Raw genomic sequence first — 26,070 nt, 5'->3', positions numbered from 1 at the left:
AGGATATCGACGGTATTTATAAAGGGAAAAAGGAAAATCAGCAGCGAAATAATATAGGGCGTTTATTATCTATATTTGTAGTCAAAAGATCAAGAGATATCTCGTGTTTCTTTTTTATATATCTATAGTCAAAGTAAAATATCTAACAGTAAATATCCTTAAGTATAGGAAAATATAGGGTGTTTACTGCGCGACTTATATTAAGAAATTGTTAATAGAGTGGAGGGGCTTTCTTTTGATACCAATAGTAATATAAGGTTCTTAAAATACTACTAGCACACTTTGCAGCTTTAGACATCAATATAGTACCCTAGATACTTATCAGAACTTTATTAAATTATGAAACTGATTGGAGCTGAATTTCCTTATATTTCTACGAAAGCAGTCCTTATATACCATCGCAATACTTTCGTCGAGTTTTTTATTTATTACTTTTAAATTGCTACTAAATATTTAATTTAATTAAAAAAGAATATCTATTATATATTCCAATATAGTAGTTTGTACAAAGTATTTACTACTGGCTCTATCAATGGTATATTATTATATAGCTTATACATAAATTAGATACTGATTAGTAACTAGTAAAATAAGTAAGAGAAAGGTCAGGAACTAATCCAGAAGATAATAAATTTAAACCCAATTACTAATTGGGTTTAGAGATAGGTTTTTGGTCTAGAACACTTTTTTCACCTGAAACTTAAGTAAATTTTTAATAGGGCAGAGCTGCTCCCTATAGTAGTAATAAATTCTATACACGTATTGTGTCTTATAAAAGTAATAATAGCTAATCCATATTACTAATACCCTATATTATAGAAAGAGGTTATTATTCCTTTATATCAACACTTAATATAAGGAAGACCATAATACAGTAATTAGACTTTTATTAGCCTTACTGGATAGTTTTGACCTAATCAGCAAATATCTAGAACCATTTATCCTAGTATGTCTAGTCGAAGATTAGGTCTCCGATAAGGGTAGCTTTCTAAGGTTTATCTCTTTATCGTGCTAGCAATGGTAACCGTGTTTGCTATTAAGATATATCTACCTAGTTAATAGATATCTGTAATTCCATGTATGATAGTTTAGCTGTAATACTATTATAGGGAGTGGTTAATTAACACTTATTTTCTATAAACTATTACTAATACTTATAAGGCTTTTAATTATAAATCTCTATATATAGTATTCAATCTATATAACTAGATCTACAGCGAAGGCTATTTTCGCTTAACTATACCTGGTCTAGAAGCTGGATTTTACTATATTTGGATATCTTATATATACTATTATTAGATAGTAGAATTAGATTATTTATTTTGGAATTTACTCTACGCAAGTTCCTAGAATTTAGCTTATACTATATACTACTTAAATAACAGTTTATTAATATATTTTATATAGGGGGCCGTCTATAGAATACTCTATATCTTTACTTTATAATTTAATAATTCTATATAAATTTTTTATAGTAAATACTTATACTATATATATCTCTAGGAGATATAAAATATAATTTACTGCTTCGTCTATATATATTTACTATTTTATCTCTTTACTATTGAATATTATTATAATATTTTAATAATAGAATTTTTTACTAGGGCCGATAGATAATTTAAAAATTTAATTTTCTAAATTATCTAATTTTATTTCTTTTGTACATAGGACGCCGATATATTTAATATTATTTTAATATTAACTTCGAGTAAAAGTTTAAACGATATTAATAATTACCTTATCTTGGAATACAGTAAAAATAAAGGTTTATATAATATAGATAGTAAACAATATGCGAATCTTATTATTAATAAATATATTAAGATTGGAAATAGCAGTACTTCTCGATATATTATCGTTAATACGAATATAAAAAAAGGATCGAGTCTTATAAATAGAAATATATCTAATAATACGTTTTTAAAATAGTGTAAAAGAATATAAGTTATTATATACTAAGCTCCTATATATATAAGGTGATGTAAGAAAGAGCTATTTGTTAATTTCATAGCTAAAGTTATATTTTAATTCTCAGGATGTTAGACTATTCAATTTCTAATAGGGTTTTTTTAATAATTTATCGTTAGCAATTAACAGTTATATTAAATAAAATCATTTCTCGGTATATTCGATGGATAGATCGCTTTCTAAGAAAAGGTTCTATTGGTCAGAAACTAACTTCGCCGTCACTGAGTTAAATATACTTTAACGTAAAGAAACTGGGCGTCATAGCTATGGAAAGGCCAGAGCTCGTACTTGGCTATAACGTTTGTATATATTAACTCTAAATAGCCAGTGTATTGTAAATAGACGGTGGGAAGGTGTATCTAGGAAGAAGAACTCGAAGTAAATATGTAGATATGCAAATACCTGTTCTATGTCTATATATGTATATATTTATGATGCTGCATGACTTCATCCTATGCTTCGCTTGGAAAAAATATAGATAGAATATGGACTTGATGAATTTAGCTGCAATTATGCCTAATTTTAGAGGTGTCTTTTTGCGTTTGTTTGACCTGCAAGGGTATCTATAACTGATGCTTGTTTGTAATTTTTGCTTTCTAATAATTTCCAGCTAATCTTCGATTATAACCACATATGCGCTCTCTTGTTCATTTTCAGGTGGGTTCTTCACGCCCGATACTTCGCAGGTGTTTTTTAAAATGCTCTCGCGCTTTCCGAGAAGTTGAAAAGTAATACTGGTGATGCTAGTTGAATATATAGAAGAGGTAATGCTCACAGTCATTCTCGAAATCGGTTTGACCTGCAAAAATTTGATGATTATATTAAAACCCCACTTCCAAAGTCTTAGCCCCACGAAAATATTGACCGAACCGCAATAAATTGAGGTGTATAGTCCACATGAAACGCTAATATTGGCTGGAAAAAACTCTACCTAAGTTATCCCAATACGTACGCTCATATCTTGGTAGCTTCCCCAACTCTCATAGATATTGATGTTCCCCAGTCGTCCTGACATTGGAGATCCAGCTCGATCTGTGTGATTTTTGCATTATTCAGGAAGAAATCCTAGGGAAAAAAGATAAATCCAGCCCTTTAAGTACACTTTCCTGCATATTTATCAGGGAAGAAAAAGACGAAGCCTCACATGCACGCCAGTGAGCTGGCCACTTCGGTGATTTGAAGGCGTGCACGGTCTCTACCAGTTCGTTGTAATTCAGATTTATAAAGGGAGGTCGAGATTGTGGAGAGAGTAGAGCACTTGAATGCATTTGTTTTGTAAGAGCTCCGAGTATGATTGAGCTATACTCAAAACAGCACCCGCGACTTTCACTTATAAAAGAATCACGTAGCTTGGTAAATGAGGAAAGTATAAAATCAATTGTATCATATCTATGCATATTCATTTTTTTTAGGCGATTGTTAATATATTCTCTCAGATTAAGATTTCCAGGCCTTACCTATCACTTGTTCTAGAATTGGTAACCCAAGATTTATTATACGATTGCTACTCTGTGAAATAGCAATTAATATATATTTTTTAAATTTATATAATTATCTAAAGACTAATAACACCTATACCCAGAGTATCGAATCGCGGGAATATATTATAGAAAGATTAACCCTTAAGCTTTCGATCCATCTGTCTGCGAAATATTGAACTAAAGCTTGGCACTGGTAGTAGTCTGCTAATATAGTAACTTTAGCGAGCAGTTCTAGACTTATTTCCCGCGGTAATTTTTAGGGCTGTGAATAAAAAATATTCATTAAAATTAAGAAAGTCTTAAGATCCCAGCCGCTGATAGTAATCTCGACTGCTTCTTTTTTAAGTAGATAAAACCCTTCTTTCTAACTCTCAGTAAGTGCTTTCTTAAACACAGGCGAGGCTAGGATTAAGTGTTTTGCCGATATTTAAATACGAAAAATCTGCGTTTTCACATGTTTCTTATTTTAAGATTTAGATATGGTAAGCTTGGTTTGTTTACCGCCACTATTTTCCAATTTATTATAAAGAACAATACTTGTACATACCTCTTCAAGTTGCTCTTCGAAGATGATAGGGTCCTTAGCAAGATGCCCTTCAGCAGGAGGCTTTTTAGCAGGCGGTTCTTCAACAGGCAATTCTTCAGCAGGCGATTCTTCAGCAGGCGGTTCTTCATGATTATTCCAAGGTGCAAAGTGATAGTCTGGGTATTCTAGAAGTATATTGACTTCGCCGTCTGGGTCAAGGATATAGGTTTCCCAGCTCATAGAGATACTATCATATGGCACTAGCCATTTAGAGATAGATTAAAATTCAAAATTTTAAATTATCAATATTACCATACATACACTTACTAGTATTCAAATCTAAATTTTAAGAAAATCTAGTTAATCTTTCATTACTCTCACAAACAGTATATTCGAATTTGTAATGATCTAGTACCTCAGTTTACAGTTCAACTGAGCTTAGTGTAAACTTTACCTCCAAAATTATAACGACCGCGTCGGAAGAAGACACAAACTACCATTTTAAGATAATAGGAAGATACTGTTCACACTTTCAAGAGAAGATTCAGAATTTAGTTTTCCTTGAATAATACAAATCTGAGAATTGAAATAAAATGCTGGTCTAGAATGGGGCCAGTTTTAGGTTGTTGGGCTTTTTTCTCTTTTCTGCCTGTGGCACTGTTTATTATTATTGATCACCTGACCTTGCTGCTAGGCCTTAAAATAAACTGCCACGTAGCTATACATATGTTGTTGTTTGTTTTGCTATATTAGGTTGAAAAAGTAGGGCTACAAGACTAAATAACTTAACTGTCCGATATGAATAAGAAGGAGGATTTGACCTTCAAAAAGCTTTCGACTTTACTGATCATATTTGTTCTCAGTGATCGTTAAGATTAGTGTTCCTGTACATTCTATGTAGTATGTACCACTAGAAATTATAGTAGCCCTCGGTTAAGAGCTGGTAGCTCAATAAATCATTTAGGCTAAGGTCTTGGCAGCGGGGGGGAAAGATACTCATCATATGTTTGTGGGTCAAACTGATTTCGAGAATGACTGTATTAGTGAGAGAAATAGAAGAAGCACGAGGTTCTGGAGTAGATAGATCTTTATCTGGTTGGACCGAGATTACGGACATCGGATTGGTAGACTTAGTCAGATCTTTTCTAGATTTTCTCTCTGATGGTATTTTTACTATATGGCTGAGGCCAATCAGCGTATTTGCCAGTGCAAGCTGGTTGTCTAGAGCTTCTTTCTTTGAGAGGTCTTTCGTAGGGGGTCTCATCAGGTCTGCTACGCGTCTTTACTTTTCCAGCTTATGAACGACAGATTCGGGGCGATATTCATTGTCTTCGATCCTAAAAATTTTGAACGCCGTTCAGGTTTTTCCGGATTCCGTGTTGAGCATGGCCAAGATTTTTTTGGACCCGTTCAACTGTGACCCGTATTTTGGCTACGACTCTGTCTCTATTTATATCCAGATATTGTTCCGAACATCAAGGGCAGCCATATCAGTCCTGTTTGTATAAGATCTTGAAATTGGCCCTGGTTCCTACCTTAGCTAGGCCAATATCATACCATTCGTATACTGATTATCGTAAGCCAAGATTAAATTTTTACAATGGCAAAGTTCCCTACTCATCCAACCGGCCCACATACATTGTTGAACGATTGGCTACATCGTCTTAGCATTCCCCCACCAGTCACAAACCAGGCAGTTCACAGCCGTTATGTTGAAATGCTGCTGGAGACAGAAAGAATTCCCTTACTTCATAATTTGATTGCTTCGGTGTCTACTTGGCTCCTGCTGGCAGGTTATTTAGTCTTTCCAGGGACATTTGTGACCTTGCGTGAATCTCATTTGGTCGCACAGATGGCTGGCAAAAGCGAAGCTGCGACCTTGATGACCCATGCGATTAATAATCCTCCTCTGCTCGCATTAGCCACCATCTCCTGTACATTGGGCACAGTGGGCTGCGGATGGCTATGGTGGCGGTGGCGCACCAACTATATTTGGCCGCCGCAGAGAATATTTCTGTATGCAAACCCCACCACAGATTGACGTATATTCTTCGAGCTAATATATTGCTACGGAAGACCAGCGCTGCTGCATTCTACTATGGGTTTTGTCAATACGATTCTCAATGTCTATACGGCTCGGCATGGAACATGGTCCATAATGGCAATTGTATCAACTGCAGTGTCGGGCTCTTTTACAGTCACCACATCGGTTATATATATTATTATCCAGTGTTATATTCTTCGCAGAATCAAGCGCGAGCATCAATCTGTTGTTGAAGGTATTTCTCCGGTAGCGCCACGGCCCGAAAGTTCTAGTGGAACAAGTAGTTGTGAATCGCTCCGAAGTGAAGTGGTTACAGAACAGTAATTGGAGTCTCCATGGGGTATTTTAAACCCATCGGGCAGGTTAAATTGGATTTGGTTAAAGGATATATAGACTTATTTGTATGATATTCAGACAATCAGATTTGGATAATGTTAAGTGTTGATCTGCTTAATTTCAAAAGAGAGGGAGAATATATTCTGCGGTGGGCCAAGCTTTGCCGTGTTATGAACTCTTATTATATAATATCTATGTATATTATTTCTCTGTAATGCAAAGAGAGCCCATTTGATAGATACTTCCATTTCTTACTATTATATGTAAGGCTAACTTTCTAACTAGCAATCTCGCTTCACTGTCGACAGTTCCCACGCCGATGGCGGATAAACGAAGTGCGGCTGTGAATTCGATAGTTATGACGAAGACCTCCATGCCGTAGATGGCTGGTCTCGGTATCTGCGAGGTTATTATAATTGGTACTCATGGAATAGCGCTAATCGAATAATGCAAGTGGATGTTGAGGTCCCTACCTGCCATTAATGGTAACCACTCATAGCACACTTCCAGTCTTTGATCTATCGAAGAAAGCCGAACCATAGCCTCTTGTACCACCGGTAAGCATTGCCTGGTGATGCCTGCTTCACTCGCTGTTCCGTGTGATGATAAGAAGACTAGCAGGGCGTTTATACAATTTGCTCGCTGTTCTTGGGTGTTGATGGCCATATCAACCCCGATTGCGTCTCGGTTCTCGTTCTCGGGAGCGCGTATTATGGATGATTCTCCGGTGGAGGGGGTGCCTGCGTACGACCAAGTTGGCGGTAGGGTGAAGCTGTTATCGGTCACTGTTAGCAAGAGATCGGAATACATGCACTGTATTAGGCTACTTGCCCTGCTGCAAGGTTTGATAGCCAGAAAGGGAGAAAGACAATAGAAATCATAACTATTAATATCATGATCTATATACACCTGATGGGTTGGACGACAAGATCAAGAATATATCGCAAGGGTATTGTTCTTATAATATAGCTGTCTCTTTTTAGATTATTTAAGTTAACCCAGGGCCCTACGAAGTATTAGTTCGTGCTGTGACCTACCTAACACCAGCACCAATAGATGCGTGTATCACCTAGGGACCGATGTAGTCAAGGCAACCATAAATTATGCGATACACATACGGAACATGGTATGATATAGAGTTAGACTTACCGGATATCTCCTTCTACATTGCAGATACTAAATTTCATTATCATACCTCCTCTCAAATCTACCTTTGTATCACTAGCATCTGATTATACTCATAGCGCAGGGGGGAATTAGTTAACAAAGTGCTGGGCCTATTTAGGCAGTATCAACATCAAGCTAGAAGTTTCATTGTGCCTCGAGTAAAACGATAGTGAATCGTTATTTAATTATTTCCTGGGGCTGGAACAACCACAGGGCGGTCGATAAAAGCTTCCGCAGTGGCTAACATCAAATTACAATCAGACATTAAGCATAGCCTTACTGCACAGTCTGCACCGTATATTCTTTTGGGTAGCTCGATGAGTCGTTCAAGCTTGTATATTCTGTGAAGCTGTTCAGGGATAGTGCTTCTAAGGTACGCTAACTAGTAAGGTAAAAGACCACAGCCTGGTTGTTCCTTGTTGGCCAGATTATTCGGTTCGAGGCACAACCAGTGGCAATTGTACTTTGGTTGAGCGGTAATATGCTTCAACATCCCTCAATTACAACCTCGTACACTCAATATATATAGCCGCTATATATCTTTTTTTTCTGGAGGTCTGTTCCAAATATCATCTAGTACCACGTTCTTCTTATAGTTATAATCCTTTACCGGATACTTTGAGAGACGATAACTGCATCAGCAAGACGAGTTCACGACAATGGGATCATCCTGGTCAGATGCAGAGCTTGTCACCACGGTTTACTTTTGCTCGCGTGGGTTCACCGACAGTGCTGTGTCCCGGGTACTCAGCATTCGAGGATATTGCCGTACACCCCGTGCGATTCGCCGCAAGATCGCCGATACGTTAAAACACTTCTCCAGTCTACAACTAGCAAGTGGTAGTTGGGATATAGACGAAGTGGATATGTGGCTGGACAGCCTCAGCCTAGATCATGAAACTGTAAATCACCTTATTGCTTGCAATCGCCTTGATGCGTATATTGCCGACGAGGTTCGTGATACTTCAATGGCAGAAATTGTGACACACTAATAGCCCTATAGCATGGGATCCTGGGTTTTGTCTTGGAGAATTTAACATCTCAGAGCCAGCGCTGGGACTGGGTTGTTTCTCCACGAGCTATTGAGGGATAAATACTGAAACAAAAGAAATATTATGTCAAGGGCCTAAATTGGGATCATCTTGAAGCCTTATTGATCTTATTGCTTGCTATCTAAACTATCTAAGCTCAGAAAGCTATTCATTGTGGGATTGCTTAGCGGCTGGAAGAACCCACTTTCTGGGCCTATCGGCTGCCAGACGGAATCCCTTAGCCAACATATCAACTAGGTAAGGATACATTGGGTGGAAGAGAGGAAAATATCTATTATTGACTCAATAATGGAACTAAAGACTGCTGAACTGATTCTCCTCTCTTTTTCTGGCTGCCTAAAGATAACTTATAGCTCCCCATGGTCCTGGCAGAATACCAAGAGTACGATAGAGCTGATCGGTCAGGCAAAGTACGTCGCCAGGCCGGCTGGAGACTGGCAGATGGGTGTCCATAGAGATATAGACATAATATCAGGTTATATAGACGCATTAACAAGGAATGCATATGCCAAGGTAATATATAATCAAGCTACTCAGTGGCAAGTTGATATAAACGGACCATTACCATATAGATCTGTCTGTAAATGCACTGCCAATAAAGATACCTACCATAGGAGCGACTAGAAGGACAGGAAACATGGTTCCGAATACAAAAAACGCTAATCAAGCGGAATAATCTTTCCAATTGATTCAAATCTGACAGTAAAGATACCTGCCACCCCAGCACCGGCAATTGCCCGACTAAATATTATTGTGATAGAGTTCGGCGCGGTCGTATAAACGACTGATCCCAGTTCAAAGAGGTGAATAGCCAAAAGATAGACAATCTTAATTGAAAAAAAAGACTGTGAAGGTGGCTGTATAGAATCTGGAAGACATCAATCATAGGTACGAAAGTGGCTATCCACCGGTCAATACAACGGGTGTCGGTTGCCAGCGTTGGGGCCACAATCCCAACAATTGTTTGGTCCTTTAGAGAAATAATATTAATATCGGGAATGCTGCTTGCCGGGAAAGGGACTCTTACTATAGCTGCTAGAAATAGAGCAAGTAATAACGCTGCCACGACCACCCGGAGGCCATGATTGTCTTGGAATGAGGGAAGTTACGCGCTCATGGTTCAAAGGGTTGCACAGAGACTGACTAAGGCTGAAAGGTAAAGAAGCAGGCAAATATAAAAGTAAACACTCTATTTATTAGAGATTGATTGGGCTTACTTCCTGCTTTAACATCTGCTTTTATTACCAATGATGGAACTTATTTTTATAGTCATGTCTATTACGTCTTCAGGAGCTTTTACGTAGCTTCTTTCATTCCAAGTTAGATAGTCTTGGAATTCAGAATGGTTTAGTGTACAACGCGTAGTACACTAGTTATGAATAGAGCTTAGCGTACTTCTATTTAAGGAAAGATATTCTGTGTCGCTATAATTTTCTTGGAATGCGGTATGCTAACTTGGCAGCACAATATCTGGTAGAAAATAAAAGAGGGGACAGTAGACATAGTGGCTATATAGTTGGTTATCCTAATAATTATATAGCAGCAAATCCCAACTGTAGCCTCCAGTCGTGGATCATGGGTAGGTAAACTTTTGTATTGAGCTGGTTCTGGTCTGATCTACCTTGGAAGATATTTATGAATTAGGTAACCGCGGTATATATCCTATAATAAAGATTCACTCGCAAAATGGGTAGGTATACAATGTAATATTAATAGTGCAATATAACTATCTTGCTGCCTCTTATCAATTACCGTTGCATGGTTGTTTGGCTTGGCTGGTATTATTATTATATACAGTACTCCGTGGATAGATTTATTATTTACTATCTACTTTATATTCTCTAATCTTAGATAGTTATATGACAGGACTACTATAATCTATGCATTGCTGTTCATCAAGTATTGCGGATATATTATGGATTTATAAAAAGTTCCCTTGTTCAAGTTCTGCGGAATCACACCCTATTTTGCGATGTTTACTTGTCCACTGCTGCGCAGGTCTATCTATCTTATGTTGCGGCTCGACCTTATGTAATACTAGTTGCGCTACATATTCTGTATCTTCAACGCCAATCTTGGTGGTACACAGCAATCAAAAATAAATTGGCTCATACATAGGCTGTCATGAAGAACCCATGAGGATAATATAAAGGAGCAACACCTCCTCTAGATCTCCCCCCCCCCCCGTTGTAGGACCGTCTTTGGGAAGCCTGGCAGATATTATAGTTTATATCTACCGCATCATGTTGCCTGTCCTTGTTTCACTACTAACTATTCTTATTTGGAGGGTATCACCTGTGCTGAGGCAAGTTGAGTCAAGAGCGCATTCACTGTTAGGATACTAACTAAAGTAGTAGCTGTGCTCTACCAACATCCGATGTTGGACCACAAGGCAGTGCAGCCTCCGCCGAACATAATCCCACATCTACGCTTGATGCTGGAAATAATATACTGGAACCAACTGATAAGGTGTCGGTTACGAAGACCGATGATCAACGTGTGCCCCCCCCGGGGCAGACATACTCTCTCTCTGAGCGACCTTCCATCTCAGATGTCCCCGCTTCGTCTTTGTCTTCCACACTAACATTACTCCCCTCTCCATCTATGCTGCCAGCTTCGCAGACATATAATAATTTCGTCTCCAATGCGACGGCCGACGCTATTTTTACTGATTCAACAGCCACTATACGCTTATTCATCGTCGATGTTGGGGCTGAAAAGGGCGGTATTGATACGGAACAATCGCTCTTTCGCCCACAGTTCATCAATGCAGCACCTGGTGACATGGTCCTGTTTCGGTTCTATGGGGCGTACGCACTTTACAGCTCTGACTTCCAAGATCCCTGCCATGCACCGCGACTAAGCCAAAATGCTGTTCCAACAAAAGATAAGATTCCATCACACCAGGTTTCGGTCCAGTCTACAAAGCCACTTTGGTTCTCGGCCAGCTTAATCGATAAACCACATCTGTGTAATAATGAGACTGTTTTTGCGGTTAATCCCGGCGATCAGAAGGAGGACTTCTTGGCCAATGCGTCCATGATCTGATATACTAGCCTACACATTTGTTAAAAGTCATGGGGCCAGAGAATCACAATCATGCTATCCTGCAAGAGTATAGAGTATTTCGCTGTGCTTGGAAGGTTTGCTATTATTGACAGGACTCTGCTACAAAATCGGCCTTGAGGTAGATAGATATACTTCCTATCAATAATATATTCTCCCTATTTAGTTCTGATAGTAGATACGGACAGTGGAAATCTCATTAATCTATTCATTTACTATTTAGATGACTAGGCATTTGACTACCTTAAGGACGTTATACCTACCCCCGCCGTTTACCCGCGCTTGGTTGAATTTACTCACTTTAACATCCAGAGCACTTCGCTATGAATGTATTAACTGCAGCTAGGACAAACCTCTAACCACCTCCGAATTTAGTACAACTACACTCAGAGTGGATCTAACACTAAACTATATACGTACTTCTATAAGTAGATTAAAACATCGTGAAGCCTAGTATACTGATAGCTGATAATATAAAAGCGGGAGAAGAGCTTGCTATGATTGCCTCTTGAATAAGTATTTATATCAGTGCTGTTTAATTGATATTCTAAGTATAAAACAAAAAATGCAAGAATACTAGCGCGGTGCGTATACAGATATAAAAGAAACAACAACGAGCTACTTTGAATATAGAGAGAGTTCTACTAGTGATAAAATAAATCTTATTAAAACTATGTACTTCTAGAAAATTGCCTCCCGCTTTGACAGCTCAATCTTCTGTCATGTTATTCACTCACCTTGTGCATCATCCTCCCTCCGTGTATTATCCTCATCCTATTTATTATCCCTACTTTCGTCGTCTCAATCAGGGTCAACATCTTTATTAGTCACTTCACCATGGTATACCAAGACTATAAAATACTATAGTTGCACTATATTGATGCTGGGTAAAGATAAAAGGGATAGAAATGTTGAATGTCCATCACTCATCGAGGCAGAAGCTCTTGACATCCAAAAGATAGAGAGGTGCAATGACGATGGTCAACTAAGGTCCATGTCATGCGCAGTCCATCGAAACACGCGTTTAACAAACTTCCACCACAGGCCCGGTGAAAGTGCCCTTTGCATGGGTAATGTAGTACAGGATACCGAAGAGAACCGTCCCTCCAGTAGGTGCGATAGCCCAATTCATTGACGACACGTTGACATGTACGTCTGAAGGCCAAAAGCTGAATATAACAGCAATGGTCAGGTAACAAACCGTGAAAGCGTTGGTTGCAATACCCCATTTTCGTGGAATATGAAAGGGCCCCCAAGAAAGGGGAGCGCCGGTTGTGTTAACTACCAGCATTGTGTCGCCACAATGTCGAATTCCGCCTGTAAGGCGATGGTAAAGCAGCAGCGCAGCAGCTATGAGATAGGAAGAGAACAGAGAGCTAACAGTCAATGACACCACAGCATTAAGAACAGCTTCAGACCACAGGATTATTAAAGATAACAAGAGCGCAGCGATAACAATCGCTGTAATAGAATAAAAAGGAATTCTCCTAGAGTCCACCTGAACCTTTCTTATAAGTACTGAATACTCACACGTCACGCTTGAGACTGCAGATACTAACCTTGCTTAGTAGTATCCACCAAGGTGTACCACGGTCTCGAGAGAAGGACCATACCATCCGTGAGGCTGCGGCCAGATTTCCTGATGCAGTAGCAACCCCTGAGATAGGCACAATAGAAGCCATGGCGATACTGCCAGGTATTGACCCTGTCGCATTTAGAAATATCTGTATATATGGATATCCCGTAGGGGAGTTGAGGACATGGTCGACATCCTGTAGATTGAACAGGGTAACCAAGAGTATGCCAAAGCCCAGTGATCCATTCAGGACAATACTCATCATGATGGACCGCGGTATGGTCACCGTGGCATTTCTGGTCTCCTCGGTCATCTGCAGGAAGTGCCATCCAGCATCAGCTCCAAAGTCTGCATGGAGAGGATGAAAGCACTAGCTACTCACATGAATAGCAGCGTCACAGCCTGTGAAAGCAAAATTACTGCCCAGCATCCCAACAAAAAGAGATAATCCAAGACTCGGCCAACCGCCCTCGTTATTGAAGCTCCCAAATACTTCATTGGCGGATACATGGTCGCCTAGATATGAGAGTGGTATTAGGATGACGAAAAACCCAGCAATATGCAAGATGAGGACAAATCCCTCAAATTTAGGCAGAAGCCTCCCTGTGCCAACATTGATAAACATCGCAAAAGCAACGTAAGCCCAGTAAAGAAGCATTACCTGGTAGGGTTGAGGCTGGAAAGCCGTATGTGTTATAGTAACAAACCCCATGATCTGAGAGCTTGCCATATACACACCTGAAGCAAACGCTCCTAGCCAACCCAATATTACCAGCCACGCTACCGATTAAATGAGTGTCTTTGCAACGTAGTTAAAGATATACAAGCAACCAGCATTGTGTTAATTTGCTCACCTGTAATAAAGCTAAGGAACTTATGGCACCATCGTGGCGCTAAAATTGCGACCCAATGATACTGGCCGCCGGAGGTCGGTGCCCTGTATATCCATTAGGTCTCAGATAGCTGGTGAAAATGGAAGGGTAGCCTACATAGATACCAGCTCGGATAGTGTAGCAAGGGTGCACAGCGTGCTGAACCACACAAAGAGGTAGGTATAAACCGCACCTGCGGATCCCCCACTAAACAATATATTAGAATGACTACCACAAATTCTTGCTAGGCGGAGAGTAGCACTTCTTCAGTGGAAGAATAAATGTCCTTAAGGGGTCAGTAGACTTTTCGTCCATGAATGTGGGAGAAGTATTTACGAGAGAACACCTTCCCAAGTTGCCAGGACAGTACAACTGAATCCCAAGATTGACAAGAATCCAAATCTCCGCTAACTCCATCATCAGTGACTCTTATATCTCTAGTAAATTAATCTCACATGCTCTGAGCTTCGTACCTGTAAACTGGGTAACTTGCCAACACGTGCTAAGTCTCGATTGTCATTCACGTTATTTGAAAATGTCTGTTGTCCCAATTCTGGAAGCGGTATCCGATCTTCGCATTTATATTGCTGCTTATCCATTGTAGCTGTACGTGTCTATTAGTAACACGAGTTCTATGATCGTATATACCAAGGGGATTGAGGGAAGCAATTTTGTCTGAAGCTGAAGAAGATACCAGGAGCGATCCAACGAACCTATTCCTTAACAAGAAACACAGGATGTAGGTTGCTTGTCTCGTCATTGCCTCTGGTAATGACGCAGGATAGAAGCGGTCTCCCCAGTTAAAGTTTTTGGAATGGTATATATATGGAGATCTATTAACGGAATATTTTCGATACAAATATATTACAGGTAAGGAGTATTATTACCATCATTCTTGACCCACTGAGATATTTAGAAAATCGTTTCCTCTGGAGATAGTGCCTTTGTGGCGCTCCAGGCCCATCAGCTCTGGTGGATCGCAAGAACCACGAGGTAGGAAGCGAAAATATTCTGCCGATCCCTGTGGATATACAAATTTTGCCAGCCGCCTACAAAATATGTTTGGCGGTGATTTAATACTTTTGCCACTGCGGGTAATAGTTCCACTTATTTGCCTCGGCCGAGTCTGCCCTCAGGAATTCTCAAACATGAGATCTACGCCCAAGGTGGCGCTCTCTCATCAAGCCTCCTACTATTTCCGGCGATCCTTGCGACACTGACTCATGTCCTGTGTCGGAAGTCTAAGTAAGGAATTCTCCACCCCGTCGATCACTTCTTACAGAAAAGAAAATAGTACCCGAAAAACATAAAGCTATGATAACTAATTTCCTACGTATTGAATGTAGTTAGCTTTCACCATGCCACCACAGTACTCTTTTACAAGAGTTCCAGATTCGATGCCAAGCAATTATATAAACTCTACCACTACCCTGGTAAGTCGCTTCGCGTAATATAAGATAGGATAGTGTGGGGGCTGAGCGAGTAGCTTTTGAAATTATAGTACCCTGGTTTGCTTCTTGAACTTACACTACGCATGGAAATAGATCGCGATCCAATAAGATCCTAACAATGGCATGAACATCGAAGAGGTTGCGCTATACTTATGTTTAAATATCCTGGTAAATAGTATCTAAATAATGGTGGCTTCCTTAAAATAAAATTTCACATATCTTGACAACTCATGGTAGTACTATATCTGCTACCTTTGTAGAGTGTTGAGACTGTGTGTAAGATATTAAATTATCAGTTCTGTTTACCAGCTCTTATATTCTATTATATTCTATTTTTCTTCGCCGCCACTCGTATCACAATGGTGCTTCTTACAAGTGACAACCAAGGGCCGATCCTTACAATTATAGCATCTATTTTGTTGATATTTGAGACCATAGCAGTCTTGTCACGTGTAGGGGTGAAGTACTGGGTAATACACCGCGTGGCTATGGATGATTGGATGATTATTGCTGCCCTGGTAAGTGTACACTTATAGAAGCTTTCCCGGTGGACCTAATACAGATATATTTGGATTTTTCCAGATATTTAGTATCGCACACACAACGAGTATAGCAATTGCAGCAGACAATGGCTATGGAAATCAAAACTTGCTTGCGTCTCGGCTCCCGTTGATTAAAAAGGTATGGGGTCCATCCCTTGCTGAAACTATAATGCTGGTTGGGCATCGGAACGGATATATTGACTGGCAGTCAAACAGGCTGTCTATATTGCGAATCTAACCATGATTGGTACATTATACTTCTCAAAAATGAGCACTGCTATCTTTATACTACTTCTACGCGGTTTCAACTTCAGAAGTGGATTTCCTTTCCTCGCATTTCTTACAATCTGGGCTTTCTCATCCCTTCTTGTTTCAGCATTCCAATGTGGCATTCCGCATCCTTGGGACCTTGCTTCTAACAAATGTATTAATATGGTATGTACGGGGAAGAGTGGCATGGTCCTGACCCAGGCGATCGAAAAATTCGAGCGGAGCTGACTCTTCTATCCAGCGGGCATGGCAAAACTATTTTACCTCGGTGAACATAGTTACAGAAGTGGCTCTCATCCTTTGGCCTATGTTCCTGGTGTGTCGAATTCAAATGCGGCTAAAAAAAAAGGCTATTGTGATTGGGTGCTTTACACTAAGGGTTACGTATGTCTACTCTCGGCTCTCTATATCCTTATTGGTACAAAGCTGCCATGCTCACTGGTTATTTAGGATAATACTCTCAGCGATCTTAGAAGCAATCTTTCGTGATAAGACAGTTAAGGACGTCCATGGCATCATTCTTGATCCGTTTCCGGTCGGTGTCTGCACTGAGGTGCTACTGTTCACTACTATTATTGCGCCCTGTGTACCACATCTTAAGTCGGTGATGGAGAGCCTACAATCTGGAGGGTTCAGGCTGTATCAGTGTCCCCGGAAACAAAGTGGGCAATCCGATGAAATTGTACTAATTAATGCGTGACTAACATAACTATGTTTCACCACTGTTGCTGTGTGTTCTATGAGCCATGTATTCTAAGTATTTACGAATTCCATAACTCTATTTAATCAAATCTGTAGTAAGGCTAAGGAGTAAAATATCGCCTCTCATTCCAATTGTTCTTGACTTATATAATTATATATATTAGACGGTTTCTCGAAATGTACTAGCCAGCCAGGTTCCCAAAGCCATTCCTGTGCACCAGAGTTGGAAGGAATATAATGGGATCTAGGTAAAATATCCAGAAATACAATATGAAGGGAAAGAAGTATAGCTGCTAGTCGAATTTTAAAAATGACCTAAACTATAGTTCTAGTTGCCATATTGTATAACAAGGTATGGTAGCTTTAAGAGATCAACGATCAGTTTGTCTATCTCAATAGAATCTACCCCTGACTTCAATATTCTATCTCTACATATAACTACCTAGTCGATGGGCTTTCGACGCTGAACAGTAGATATCTCTCTCATGATCTCCTTCAATGAATTTCGTCATCTGGATACAAAAATATAACAGGACCTAACGCGGGCGGTGATACTCGTGCCACAGTGGTTCTAGCAGTTCCACATGTACCCTACCACAGTAAATACATTTTGGTGGGCTACGGTTCATGAATAAATGATTAGACTTTTTGATATGGAGGAAGTCTAAACAGTAATCCTGTGACGGGACCGCTTATTGGCTGGAAGATGATACGTGCGGGGTTAATTAGAGTTGCGGTTATCTGAGGGAAAGTGGGGTGTTATCCCTCTTTAGAATAGCGCCTAAACCAAGGTCACTTCCTGTTTGTTAAGGACCAAGGGTCGATAGTAGATCCATCGGTGGATCATGGATAGATTAGTAGCGGTATAATATTCTATAATAGGAATAGCGTATCACCAGTACTATGTACATACTAGTGTCACACTAGGTCTTCAACTGCTTTGAATAACTGAGGTCAATAGTTAATCTATATCATCAACAGCGCTGCATCTGTACCGCTCCTGGCTATATAGATTGACGTATGCAGTAGGTATTATACTTGTATATTTTAGTGAATATCAATCTGATTAGGGATATAGTAATCTTTCTACAATAAAAGGTTTAACGCTAACCATCTATACAACCATAGCTTTGAAAATTATTTTAATATACATCCAACTATTAAGACCGTAGCATTGAGGCAGCGGAAAATGTGAGAACATATTTTGACGAGCCCAGTTATGGATCAGAGACTCTTACCACGGAAATCTCGGCGGTATGCCATTAATCTGTTGGAGCGTTGGATGATCTCCTCTCTCCCCATCTGCCAACCAAGCTCTTCCGCCTTTTCCCAGTGTATACCTACCATCGATGCTACCGGGGACCATATCTGAACTCGGAAACTGCCAATATATATCAGTAATCTATCACTGTCTGCCAGACCATGATCCTTAGACCTACTTCTGGTACCAATAAGCCACTCCATTAGAGATTTCTTCGTTCTCGTTTTGGGGAGATTCGAAGAGCGGTAACGGTGTCACTCGTACTATAGCATTTCGCCGTGATGGAGTGAGCTGTGCAGCCGAGTCCTCTGGTGGTCGGGGCTTATGAGAAGCAACTTGGTCATGCAAAAGCTGAGCTCGTTCAATCATATTGGTGTCAGATGGGGTTTCACTGAACGTCAGCCTTTGTAGAGGTAATTCGTAACTGTTGCCTGTCGTTGTGCTTCTTTGCTTAGGGCTGTTACCCTCTTGTGTTATTTGAGGTGATGATGGTTCACTTAAGGTCATCGAAGAGATGGATCCAATGTCTTCTGTCTCCACTGGGACTGTCTTAGGTGTCGACGGTTGTGGAGGAAGCGACGTTCCCTCCATAACACCTGATACAGCTTGTGTCGTTGAATCGTTAAGTGAAAAATAAACTATTCTATGGGCGCTGGTAAAGATAGTAATTATTAATAGAGAGATATTGGATAGGACTTTATAGATCTCTACAGCAATCAAGGCCTAAGTTAATCAGACGAAAACTGTACCAGATTATTTAAGTTGTGTTAAACTTAAATCTGCTTAGTGTATCACCGGTGATATTTTTCGATTGTTAATTTGTCATAACCTCTGAGGTAAGGTTTAAGGTTAACTAAACAGAATCTAGACAGACTTATAATCAAAGGTAATGTAGAGATACACTTCTACAATAGCACCAATACTGAACTCTGTGTAGCATCACCGTACTAGTGTAAAGTGGGATTAGAGAACCAGTAAAGAATATTCTATCAAAAAGTGTTAGCCGCTTCTAGAGTCTCCATCTTTCGAGAGTTTGCTATAATACCAACTGTTTATAACCATAGGTCTTTAGGCTGTAGCCCCCAGCGGGAATTTATCTTAAGAGCTTTCGGCCGTGTAATAGCAATACAGAATTCGTCGAATATAACGACTGGTCAGTGTCTATTAATGGGTGTGTATTATTATCCGGAGATACAGTAAAGTACAGTAGTAACCAACATTAACAGCACAGTATAGCCTGACAAGGATTCTTCTGGCATAGATAATATGTACAGTAGTACCTGGTAAATTTTGTGATTAATAATATAGATTTATTAGAGGGTGATGGATCTGATGAGAGATCACAGTCGATCCAAACCACATATGAGGGAAAGCTTAATTTAGTGGGCCGACGAACTCTACCGATATATGACGAATAGGGAGTATCACTTAAGTAGGAGATTACCGAAGACTATTACTGTATTACTCTTAAAAGACTGGATATCCCTGCGGTAAAAAGTTCTGCCGCTAGTCAACCAGATGGGAGTAACGTATCCACAAATGGCGATTGTCTTGTTCTAGAGTATTCTTTAACAGTTGTTGTAAAGTTTAAATAGCCAAAGTTGTTCAAAACGGTTAGAAATTCAACTCTAGTCTCCACTATACATACAATGTGCCATTTATTGCGGTGTCCCAAATGAAAAAGAAGGAAAGAAAATAACAAGAGCAATTGTTTATCAAAAATCTAGCCCATGCTATTATTATAGGAGATAGCTAGAGATAATAATATACTGGAAGTATATATTATTAATCATTCTTCACGAGAAGCTAATACTCCGGGCAACTTCTTATGCTGAAGGCCTAATAAAAGTTTTCCACAAAATGAGACCCTGAAGCAATCAGTAGAGACATTAGAAGGAAGGTGTACTTGATCTACATGTCTTAGCACATCGCCTATCTGGCTCCCCAGGCTTGTAACGTACATTGTGTTTCCCGACCCATGGTTTTCACACACGGATTCATAGAGCCATGGCTTCATCCTACTGCTGGATGTATAAAAGCAAGTCTCGTTCTAAAAAGGGACTAGCTCACTAATGGGGAAAGGATCAGGAGCCGACTTGTAACTAAGTATATCCACTACCGTCTGATAGGAGAACAACTAGGGCATGTGCAGACACGTGAGTGTCTGACCATGTCTGATCGTCAGTAAACCCCTGAGAGGCACACCAAATTGAACCATGGAACTTATACCACTCAACACTAGAGGCAAGTGAGGCCCTAGGCACCAAGCACAGGCGTATAGATTATAGTGAATGAGGCTGTATATATATCCAAGTCAGTGCGCCTCCCGTATTACAGCGCTGGCGCATCTTTACCTGCCTCCTACATATGACGCTCAGAAATCCACTGGATATAAATGGATAAAGATGGCAGTCTATAGTTTCCAAACTACTAATGTGAGAGGGAGCTTCTCACCGGACCCTCCATCTCTCGGGAAATTGAGCTTCCAATGCCGTCTTTGGACTGCGGAACATATCAACTGCATCTCGGAGATGGAGTCCATATTCGAACAGAACAGGTATTGGCAAATTGCGGTAAGTTGGTTGGCACTCGAATATCTAAGGCAGTTGCTGATTAATCTTGCAGAAACCATTGGTAGCCGAATTGTGCTCCCAGTGGACAAGAGACTGTGAGAATACTAGCTGCACTGTGGAGGTATTGGTATGCCTATTCTATCATTCCTACATTATTTAGATCCAAGCCATCAAAGACACAGTCTGCAGACTGGAAGATTGACACCTAGCTTATTGTTTGCTGACCAAAGCTGTAGGTAAACTATCTCCGCGATATGTATAGGGCATTCCAGCCTGAATTTGCTCTCTTCCCTGAGCCTATCAACCCCCTTGAATGGGTTCAGGCCATCGACAACCATATCAAGGTATCTTTCCCTGGGGAAGTGCTGCTCCGTGGAGTCAAGCGACTGAGGGACCATTTCGATGAGGGAGCTGAACTGAGATCCACGAGACAAAGGTGTCTTCAAGAAAGTAGTCAAAGTCAATTTAGGTCGCTACTGGATATGCGAAACGAAGTCTCTTCGAATACCGTGAATAATCACTCTGGCAGAGTAGAGCAATCACGCCAGATAAGCGCCACTGAGGCCGGCGAGAACAGAGCCGCCCAAGAAGACAGCATGGATGTATCCACAGGCAATACTACACCAAGTGAGCCGCCCCAACAGAGTGGAGAAGAAGGCAGTGTGCATATATTCACAGGCAATACTACACAAAACGAGCTATCCCCAGAAATCGAAGGCAATAGAGCAACCGGAGATGATAGTATACATACATCCACAGACAACACTGCACTAGGCGAGCCGTCCCCAGGAATCGGTCAGACCGAGGAGGATAGAGCAACCGAAGAAGACAGCGTGTATTCATCCACAGGCAACACTACACTAGGCGAGCCGTCCCCAGGAATCGGTCAGACCGAGGAGGATAGAGCAACCGAAGAAGACAGCGTGTATTCATCCACAGATAATAATACACCAGGCGAGCTGTCCTCAGAAATCGATCTGATGGACGGGCTTACTACTGCTGCTGGGGCAGACTTTGACCGCCTCTTTCAAGAGTTGAACGCCGGCACCAGTGATCAGGGACCAGGCTTCAGGCCACAGCCAAATCTGCGCGACATGATGTCAACTATGACTAATAGCGAAGCCTCAACCAGGTCAAGTGTATCTAATGCTGGTAGCGCCGCCAGCTCGAGGGACCTCCTAGATATGCTGCAGGATCAATCTAACCCTGGATTTCCCCAATGGCCAGCCGCCCCAATGAGATCGGACCTTGAGCTGAATAGAAATCAGACACTCGCAACTCAGTCTTCCTTGGACATGGCCGATTGTGATATGATAGCAAACAGTTGGCCCATGAGGAGTCTTGATCAGGCCATTGCTGACTTTCTGGTGACTGAGTCTATACCGAGACCAGAAAACCCGACCAGCAATATCAATATGACTTCGGAAGAAACCAACAATATAAACGGGAGTACAAGCCTACAAGACACCCTTGTACAGCAATGGCCAGATAAAAATTATATTCTGTTTTATGGTACCTTATTAACACGTACAAACGTGGAGCAGGTCCTATATGAGTTGCAGAAGTCTCCATCACTTTCAGTCTTTACAGTGGATGTACTTGGTGACCGTCTTTCCTACCATCATAGCCCACCGGAGCTACATATTGCCGATGCTACTTGGTTTGACTGTCTGCACCGTGGTATACTTCGGTTAAACCCAATACCGCAGACTCTACTGTTGCCTACACGAACATATAATTACTGGTCATTGATTGAAATCCATATCTACTCGGGGACAGTAATTCACTATCTCTTCCCTGAAAACAGGTCAGAAGTACAAGATAGTAGCCACTTTCCTCATCGGCCTGCCTGTCGTTTCTGCCAAGCGGCTATCAAAGCATTGTCCCATTACCTTGAAGATATTGGCCAGCCATGTCCAGAATGGCAGGTAGACAGCATGCTACTTAGCTCTATACCAGGGGACAATGGTATAGGTCTTATCTGGACAATGACTCAACGTGCCAACGGCCAAGATGTCCAAAACGGACCACCTGAGACTTTTCGGGCACATCTCGCCCATGATATTGTGATGGAGGCGCTCCAGACAGCGACTGACGCACCTTCGCCGCCGCCCCCCCAGCCGCCCCCGGGGTTGTCGCCAAAGTCGTCATTATCGTTGTCATTATCGTCCCCAGTACTAGCCAGCGAACAGCAGACCAACTCATTGGAGAGGGCACATTGCCGGTGGTCTAATGTCATGATTCGCAGTGGTGACCCTATCAATTTAACTGGTTTATGGAACCGAGTATCCCAGATGTCCCTGGATTCTAATACATCTATCGGCCCAAGGCAGGCTGATCGGCTATTACAGCTAGCACTCACCATTGCCTCTCCGCCTATTTTAGTGGAAGTGAAGCGCCAGCTAGAACATCTACGCCGGGAACAAAGTAATGCCACTCGGCGCTTTCAGCGCAGTGCTGCTGGAGTTTTCGCAGCTGGTATCTGGCATAAAAACAATGAGCAAACCTCCCGTATTGGACTTGTATTGACTTATTGGTATGTTCACAACTACCGCCAGGAGCAGGTGAACTCCAGTGATCCAATTGCCCAACTGGCCACCGATATATATAATCAACTTCCAGATACCGCCCGCGACTACAGCGAGGTCGAGGAGAAAGTAAGAGACTGGTGCAAACGCGCATGGCCTTGGAATCAACTAGTACGCATTGCTGGCTCACCAAATGTGCTCTGCTTTCTACCTCAAGGCATAACCTACTTTCCCGGTGAAGATGCACCGTCCATGACCGAATACCGGTGCATCAAAAAGCACTGCTTCAAAGCTATAGAGATGGTACTTCGAGAGTGTCGGCCGCAGTTACTAAAGTTCATCCCTCAGAACTTCTTTGAAATCTTTCTCTATAATCAGCTTCCAGAGACTCAATACGCAATTGAACAGTGGACAGAGGAGGAAATTCTAGCAGAACCGCTAGACTCGGACAAATTTGATCACGCCTTCGATCTAGTTTTGGATACAAACATAGACAGCAATTAAAAGGGACTGCTATATAGTCAACCCGTGTGGTAAATATTATTTATAAATTTATTTCTTACCATTGATTCCCAATGTAAATAAAGCGGTAGCTGCGTTGCCTACAATTAGTACTACAATTAATGTCAAGTTGCCTGGTATAAATATAGATCGTCTCTACTATTAATCATAAAGTAGTTAATAAATTCCTCTGATCTCCCAAGCCACTACAATATAGTTTTAAGACAACGAAAACTTATTGGATTATATAGCGTCCTGCTCTCTATGCCCGCCAACCAAATAGCTCGATATCGTATTTAACATTGTGTATCTAAGACGGAAAACAAACAGAAACCAAATAGATTCCTATGCTCGGCTGCCTTTTTGTAGTGTCTATTATATATACTTCCAACTCACTATATCAGCCAAATCAACCGTTCTTTCTTATTCTTGAGTCATCGCCCCTCACTAGATAACAGTAGTTTATATATATATCAATTTCGAGGGCTTTCCGAAGTAAGATGACCTGGGTTTCACAGGGGCACCCGGCATTCCCGCCTTATTCAATATTTATTAGCGTTGATACCTTGTCAAACAGAGGATTAAAGTAATTGCCTACTGTAATACAAGTATACCCAAATTAAAATATGTATTTAGGGTATCGATATTCTTTTAAGAAAGGTACAACAGATAAATATAGTAAATACTCTAACTGCGCTTGTTCACGTATTTATAAGAGCAAACACTACTAATATACTGTTATATGCTCAATTCCCTCCCCACAAATCCGAAAACCTTGTTGTAGTCTTTTAGTTCTGTATATAATAGGTTATGCTCTAGTGCAGCCTATTAATTATATCCTCGCACGACCTTACAACCTATGATCTCCTTGAAACCTGCGTGATGGGAATAGACAGGATAGGTTGTCGATAACAAGGTGCAAAAGAAAAGAAGGCAAGTGTTCCTTCACTTGGGCGCTCATTCGAATACATAGTCGTTCCAGTCTCAAGGTTATATGGGTTGGCAGCGTTTATATATGGAAGACCATCTGCTGCTGTCCAATTTCTGGTTGATTTATCCTCCCTTATATCCCACTCCAAGCGAAACTCCATTCCTGCGTAGCCAAGCCCAACAACAAGCATATTCTTCAGGCACCGGCTCGAAACCGATATCAACAAGTCAAATACCTTAACATCGACACTTTCCCCACGTATATTCTCGTATGTAGTGATGGTGCCATCGCACGGGACTAGGTCCTGATCGTCGACATACTGTTTAAGAATATGTCCTTGATCGATGATCTTACCAAGCTTGCAAAAGGCTCTTTGACGTCTTGCAAAGTTTTGCGCCCTGTTACAGACGCGAGCCAACCTTGAGGCTCGCTTAGCAATCGCTTGAGACTTGGGCGGTATTGCTATGACCCATATCTCCAACCGATCACAGTCGCAGCTCTTTTCTGTGTAGTATGCTTCTGGGTCCATGATACGTTGCATCAATAATCTGCAATTAGGACCCAGTAGGAGGATCTGGCACTTGTCACGTATCCAAGGATCAAAGGCCCGCATCGTGGGATCTATATCCCGTAATGGATGAAGGAAACGACGATAACGGTGGTAAAGAGAGGTCGAGGATTGAATTTGAAGCGCTACGAGCAATGAGCTGACATCGGATGCCGATAAAGCCGTCATCAAGAGTAGAGCTATTTCATAATAACCCTCGTGTGTAACAATTGTCGGAAGATACTCAAGTGTCTTATTCATGGCATCTGAGTATTGAGCTGTAATGGATGAGGACATTTTTGCGAGTACTGTAAATTGTGGTGATGATGGTAACGAGGATATAAGTCATATAGTAAATGGTCAACTAATTGGAATAGGATAAACCGCCTATAATCCAGTTGGATAGATGTGATTATTTATATACCAAGACATCAGGTGTAATTATTATATCTGGAAGGCGAACATTCCATGTAAGCGAGTATTCCATTCAGAGAAGCACCTGTAGAATATTGTACTACTCTAGCAGGAAGTGGAATACATAGTTTACTTAATCTGGGAAAAGATTAGTACCTCCCTTTATACTAATAATTTTATTTCTTATAATGTCTATTGCTGGTTTGCATTCTACAAGATTTATCGCCTTTATACTACTTAATTCTTTGTATAGAGCATT

General features: G+C 40.8%; 8 protein-coding genes across 8 annotated transcripts; 4 read left to right on the top strand and 4 right to left on the bottom strand.

Annotated features, from left to right (window-relative positions):
• Positions 1 to 2,471: 2,471 nt before the first annotated feature.
• BDV37DRAFT_276498 (uncharacterized protein) lies at positions 2,472 to 4,218 on the bottom strand (the record flags this gene model as incomplete). The annotated part of the gene is made up of 6 exons (XM_032085579.1): positions 2,472 to 2,534; positions 3,072 to 3,320; positions 3,436 to 3,480; positions 3,550 to 3,688; positions 3,954 to 3,958; positions 4,000 to 4,218. The coding sequence occupies 6 exons, from the start codon at positions 4,216 to 4,218 to the stop codon at positions 2,472 to 2,474; spliced, it is 720 nt and encodes a 239-aa protein (XP_031935295.1).
• Positions 4,219 to 5,578: 1,360 nt separating this feature from the next.
• On the top strand, positions 5,579 to 6,346 carry BDV37DRAFT_276497 (uncharacterized protein; the record flags this gene model as incomplete). Its single annotated transcript, XM_032085578.1, has 2 exons — positions 5,579 to 5,994; positions 6,055 to 6,346. 2 exons carry the CDS (start codon positions 5,579 to 5,581, stop codon positions 6,344 to 6,346), a joined length of 708 nt encoding a protein of 235 aa, XP_031935294.1.
• Positions 6,347 to 8,184: 1,838 nt separating this feature from the next.
• On the top strand, positions 8,185 to 8,618 carry BDV37DRAFT_276496 (uncharacterized protein; the record flags this gene model as incomplete). The annotated part of the gene is made up of 2 exons (XM_032085577.1): positions 8,185 to 8,478; positions 8,529 to 8,618. The coding sequence occupies 2 exons, from the start codon at positions 8,185 to 8,187 to the stop codon at positions 8,616 to 8,618; spliced, it is 384 nt and encodes a 127-aa protein (XP_031935293.1).
• Positions 8,619 to 10,954: 2,336 nt separating this feature from the next.
• On the top strand, positions 10,955 to 11,625 carry BDV37DRAFT_276495 (uncharacterized protein; the record flags this gene model as incomplete). The annotated part of the gene is made up of 2 exons (XM_032085576.1): positions 10,955 to 10,969; positions 11,047 to 11,625. The coding sequence occupies 2 exons, from the start codon at positions 10,955 to 10,957 to the stop codon at positions 11,623 to 11,625; spliced, it is 594 nt and encodes a 197-aa protein (XP_031935292.1).
• Positions 11,626 to 12,433: 808 nt separating this feature from the next.
• BDV37DRAFT_264404 (amino acid/polyamine transporter I) lies at positions 12,434 to 15,096 on the bottom strand. Its single transcript, XM_032083667.1, has 9 exons — positions 14,805 to 15,096; positions 14,565 to 14,695; positions 14,428 to 14,498; positions 14,354 to 14,377; positions 14,209 to 14,298; positions 14,074 to 14,156; positions 13,602 to 13,999; positions 13,203 to 13,532; positions 12,434 to 13,141 (listed from the first exon to the last, which is right to left on the bottom strand). The coding sequence occupies exons 2-9, from the start codon at positions 14,688 to 14,690 to the stop codon at positions 12,668 to 12,670; spliced, it is 1,596 nt and encodes a 531-aa protein (XP_031935291.1). The 5' UTR covers positions 14,691 to 14,695; positions 14,805 to 15,096; the 3' UTR covers positions 12,434 to 12,667.
• A 3,184-nt stretch (positions 15,097 to 18,280) lies between these two features.
• Positions 18,281 to 18,686, bottom strand: BDV37DRAFT_288936 (uncharacterized protein; the record flags this gene model as incomplete). Its single annotated transcript, XM_032088355.1, has 2 exons — positions 18,281 to 18,437; positions 18,496 to 18,686. The coding sequence occupies 2 exons, from the start codon at positions 18,684 to 18,686 to the stop codon at positions 18,281 to 18,283; spliced, it is 348 nt and encodes a 115-aa protein (XP_031935290.1).
• A 2,458-nt stretch (positions 18,687 to 21,144) lies between these two features.
• BDV37DRAFT_276491 (uncharacterized protein) lies at positions 21,145 to 23,922 on the top strand (the record flags this gene model as incomplete). Its single annotated transcript, XM_032085575.1, has 2 exons — positions 21,145 to 23,426; positions 23,466 to 23,922. 2 exons carry the CDS (start codon positions 21,145 to 21,147, stop codon positions 23,920 to 23,922), a joined length of 2,739 nt encoding a protein of 912 aa, XP_031935289.1.
• An 828-nt stretch (positions 23,923 to 24,750) lies between these two features.
• On the bottom strand, positions 24,751 to 25,026 carry BDV37DRAFT_264403 (uncharacterized protein). Its single transcript, XM_032083666.1, has one exon. The coding sequence runs from the start codon at positions 25,008 to 25,010 to the stop codon at positions 24,777 to 24,779; it is 234 nt and encodes a 77-aa protein (XP_031935288.1). The 5' UTR covers positions 25,011 to 25,026; the 3' UTR covers positions 24,751 to 24,776.
• Positions 25,027 to 26,070: the final 1,044 nt, after the last annotated feature.

The sequence above is a fragment of the Aspergillus pseudonomiae genome (assembly GCF_009193645.1).
Source record: "Aspergillus pseudonomiae strain CBS 119388 unplaced genomic scaffold BDV37scaffold_134, whole genome shotgun sequence".
NCBI lineage: Eukaryota > Fungi > Ascomycota > Eurotiomycetes > Eurotiales > Aspergillaceae > Aspergillus > Aspergillus pseudonomiae.
Note: the sequence above shows the minus strand (reverse complement) of the source record. Positions and strands in the feature narration are given on the sequence as shown.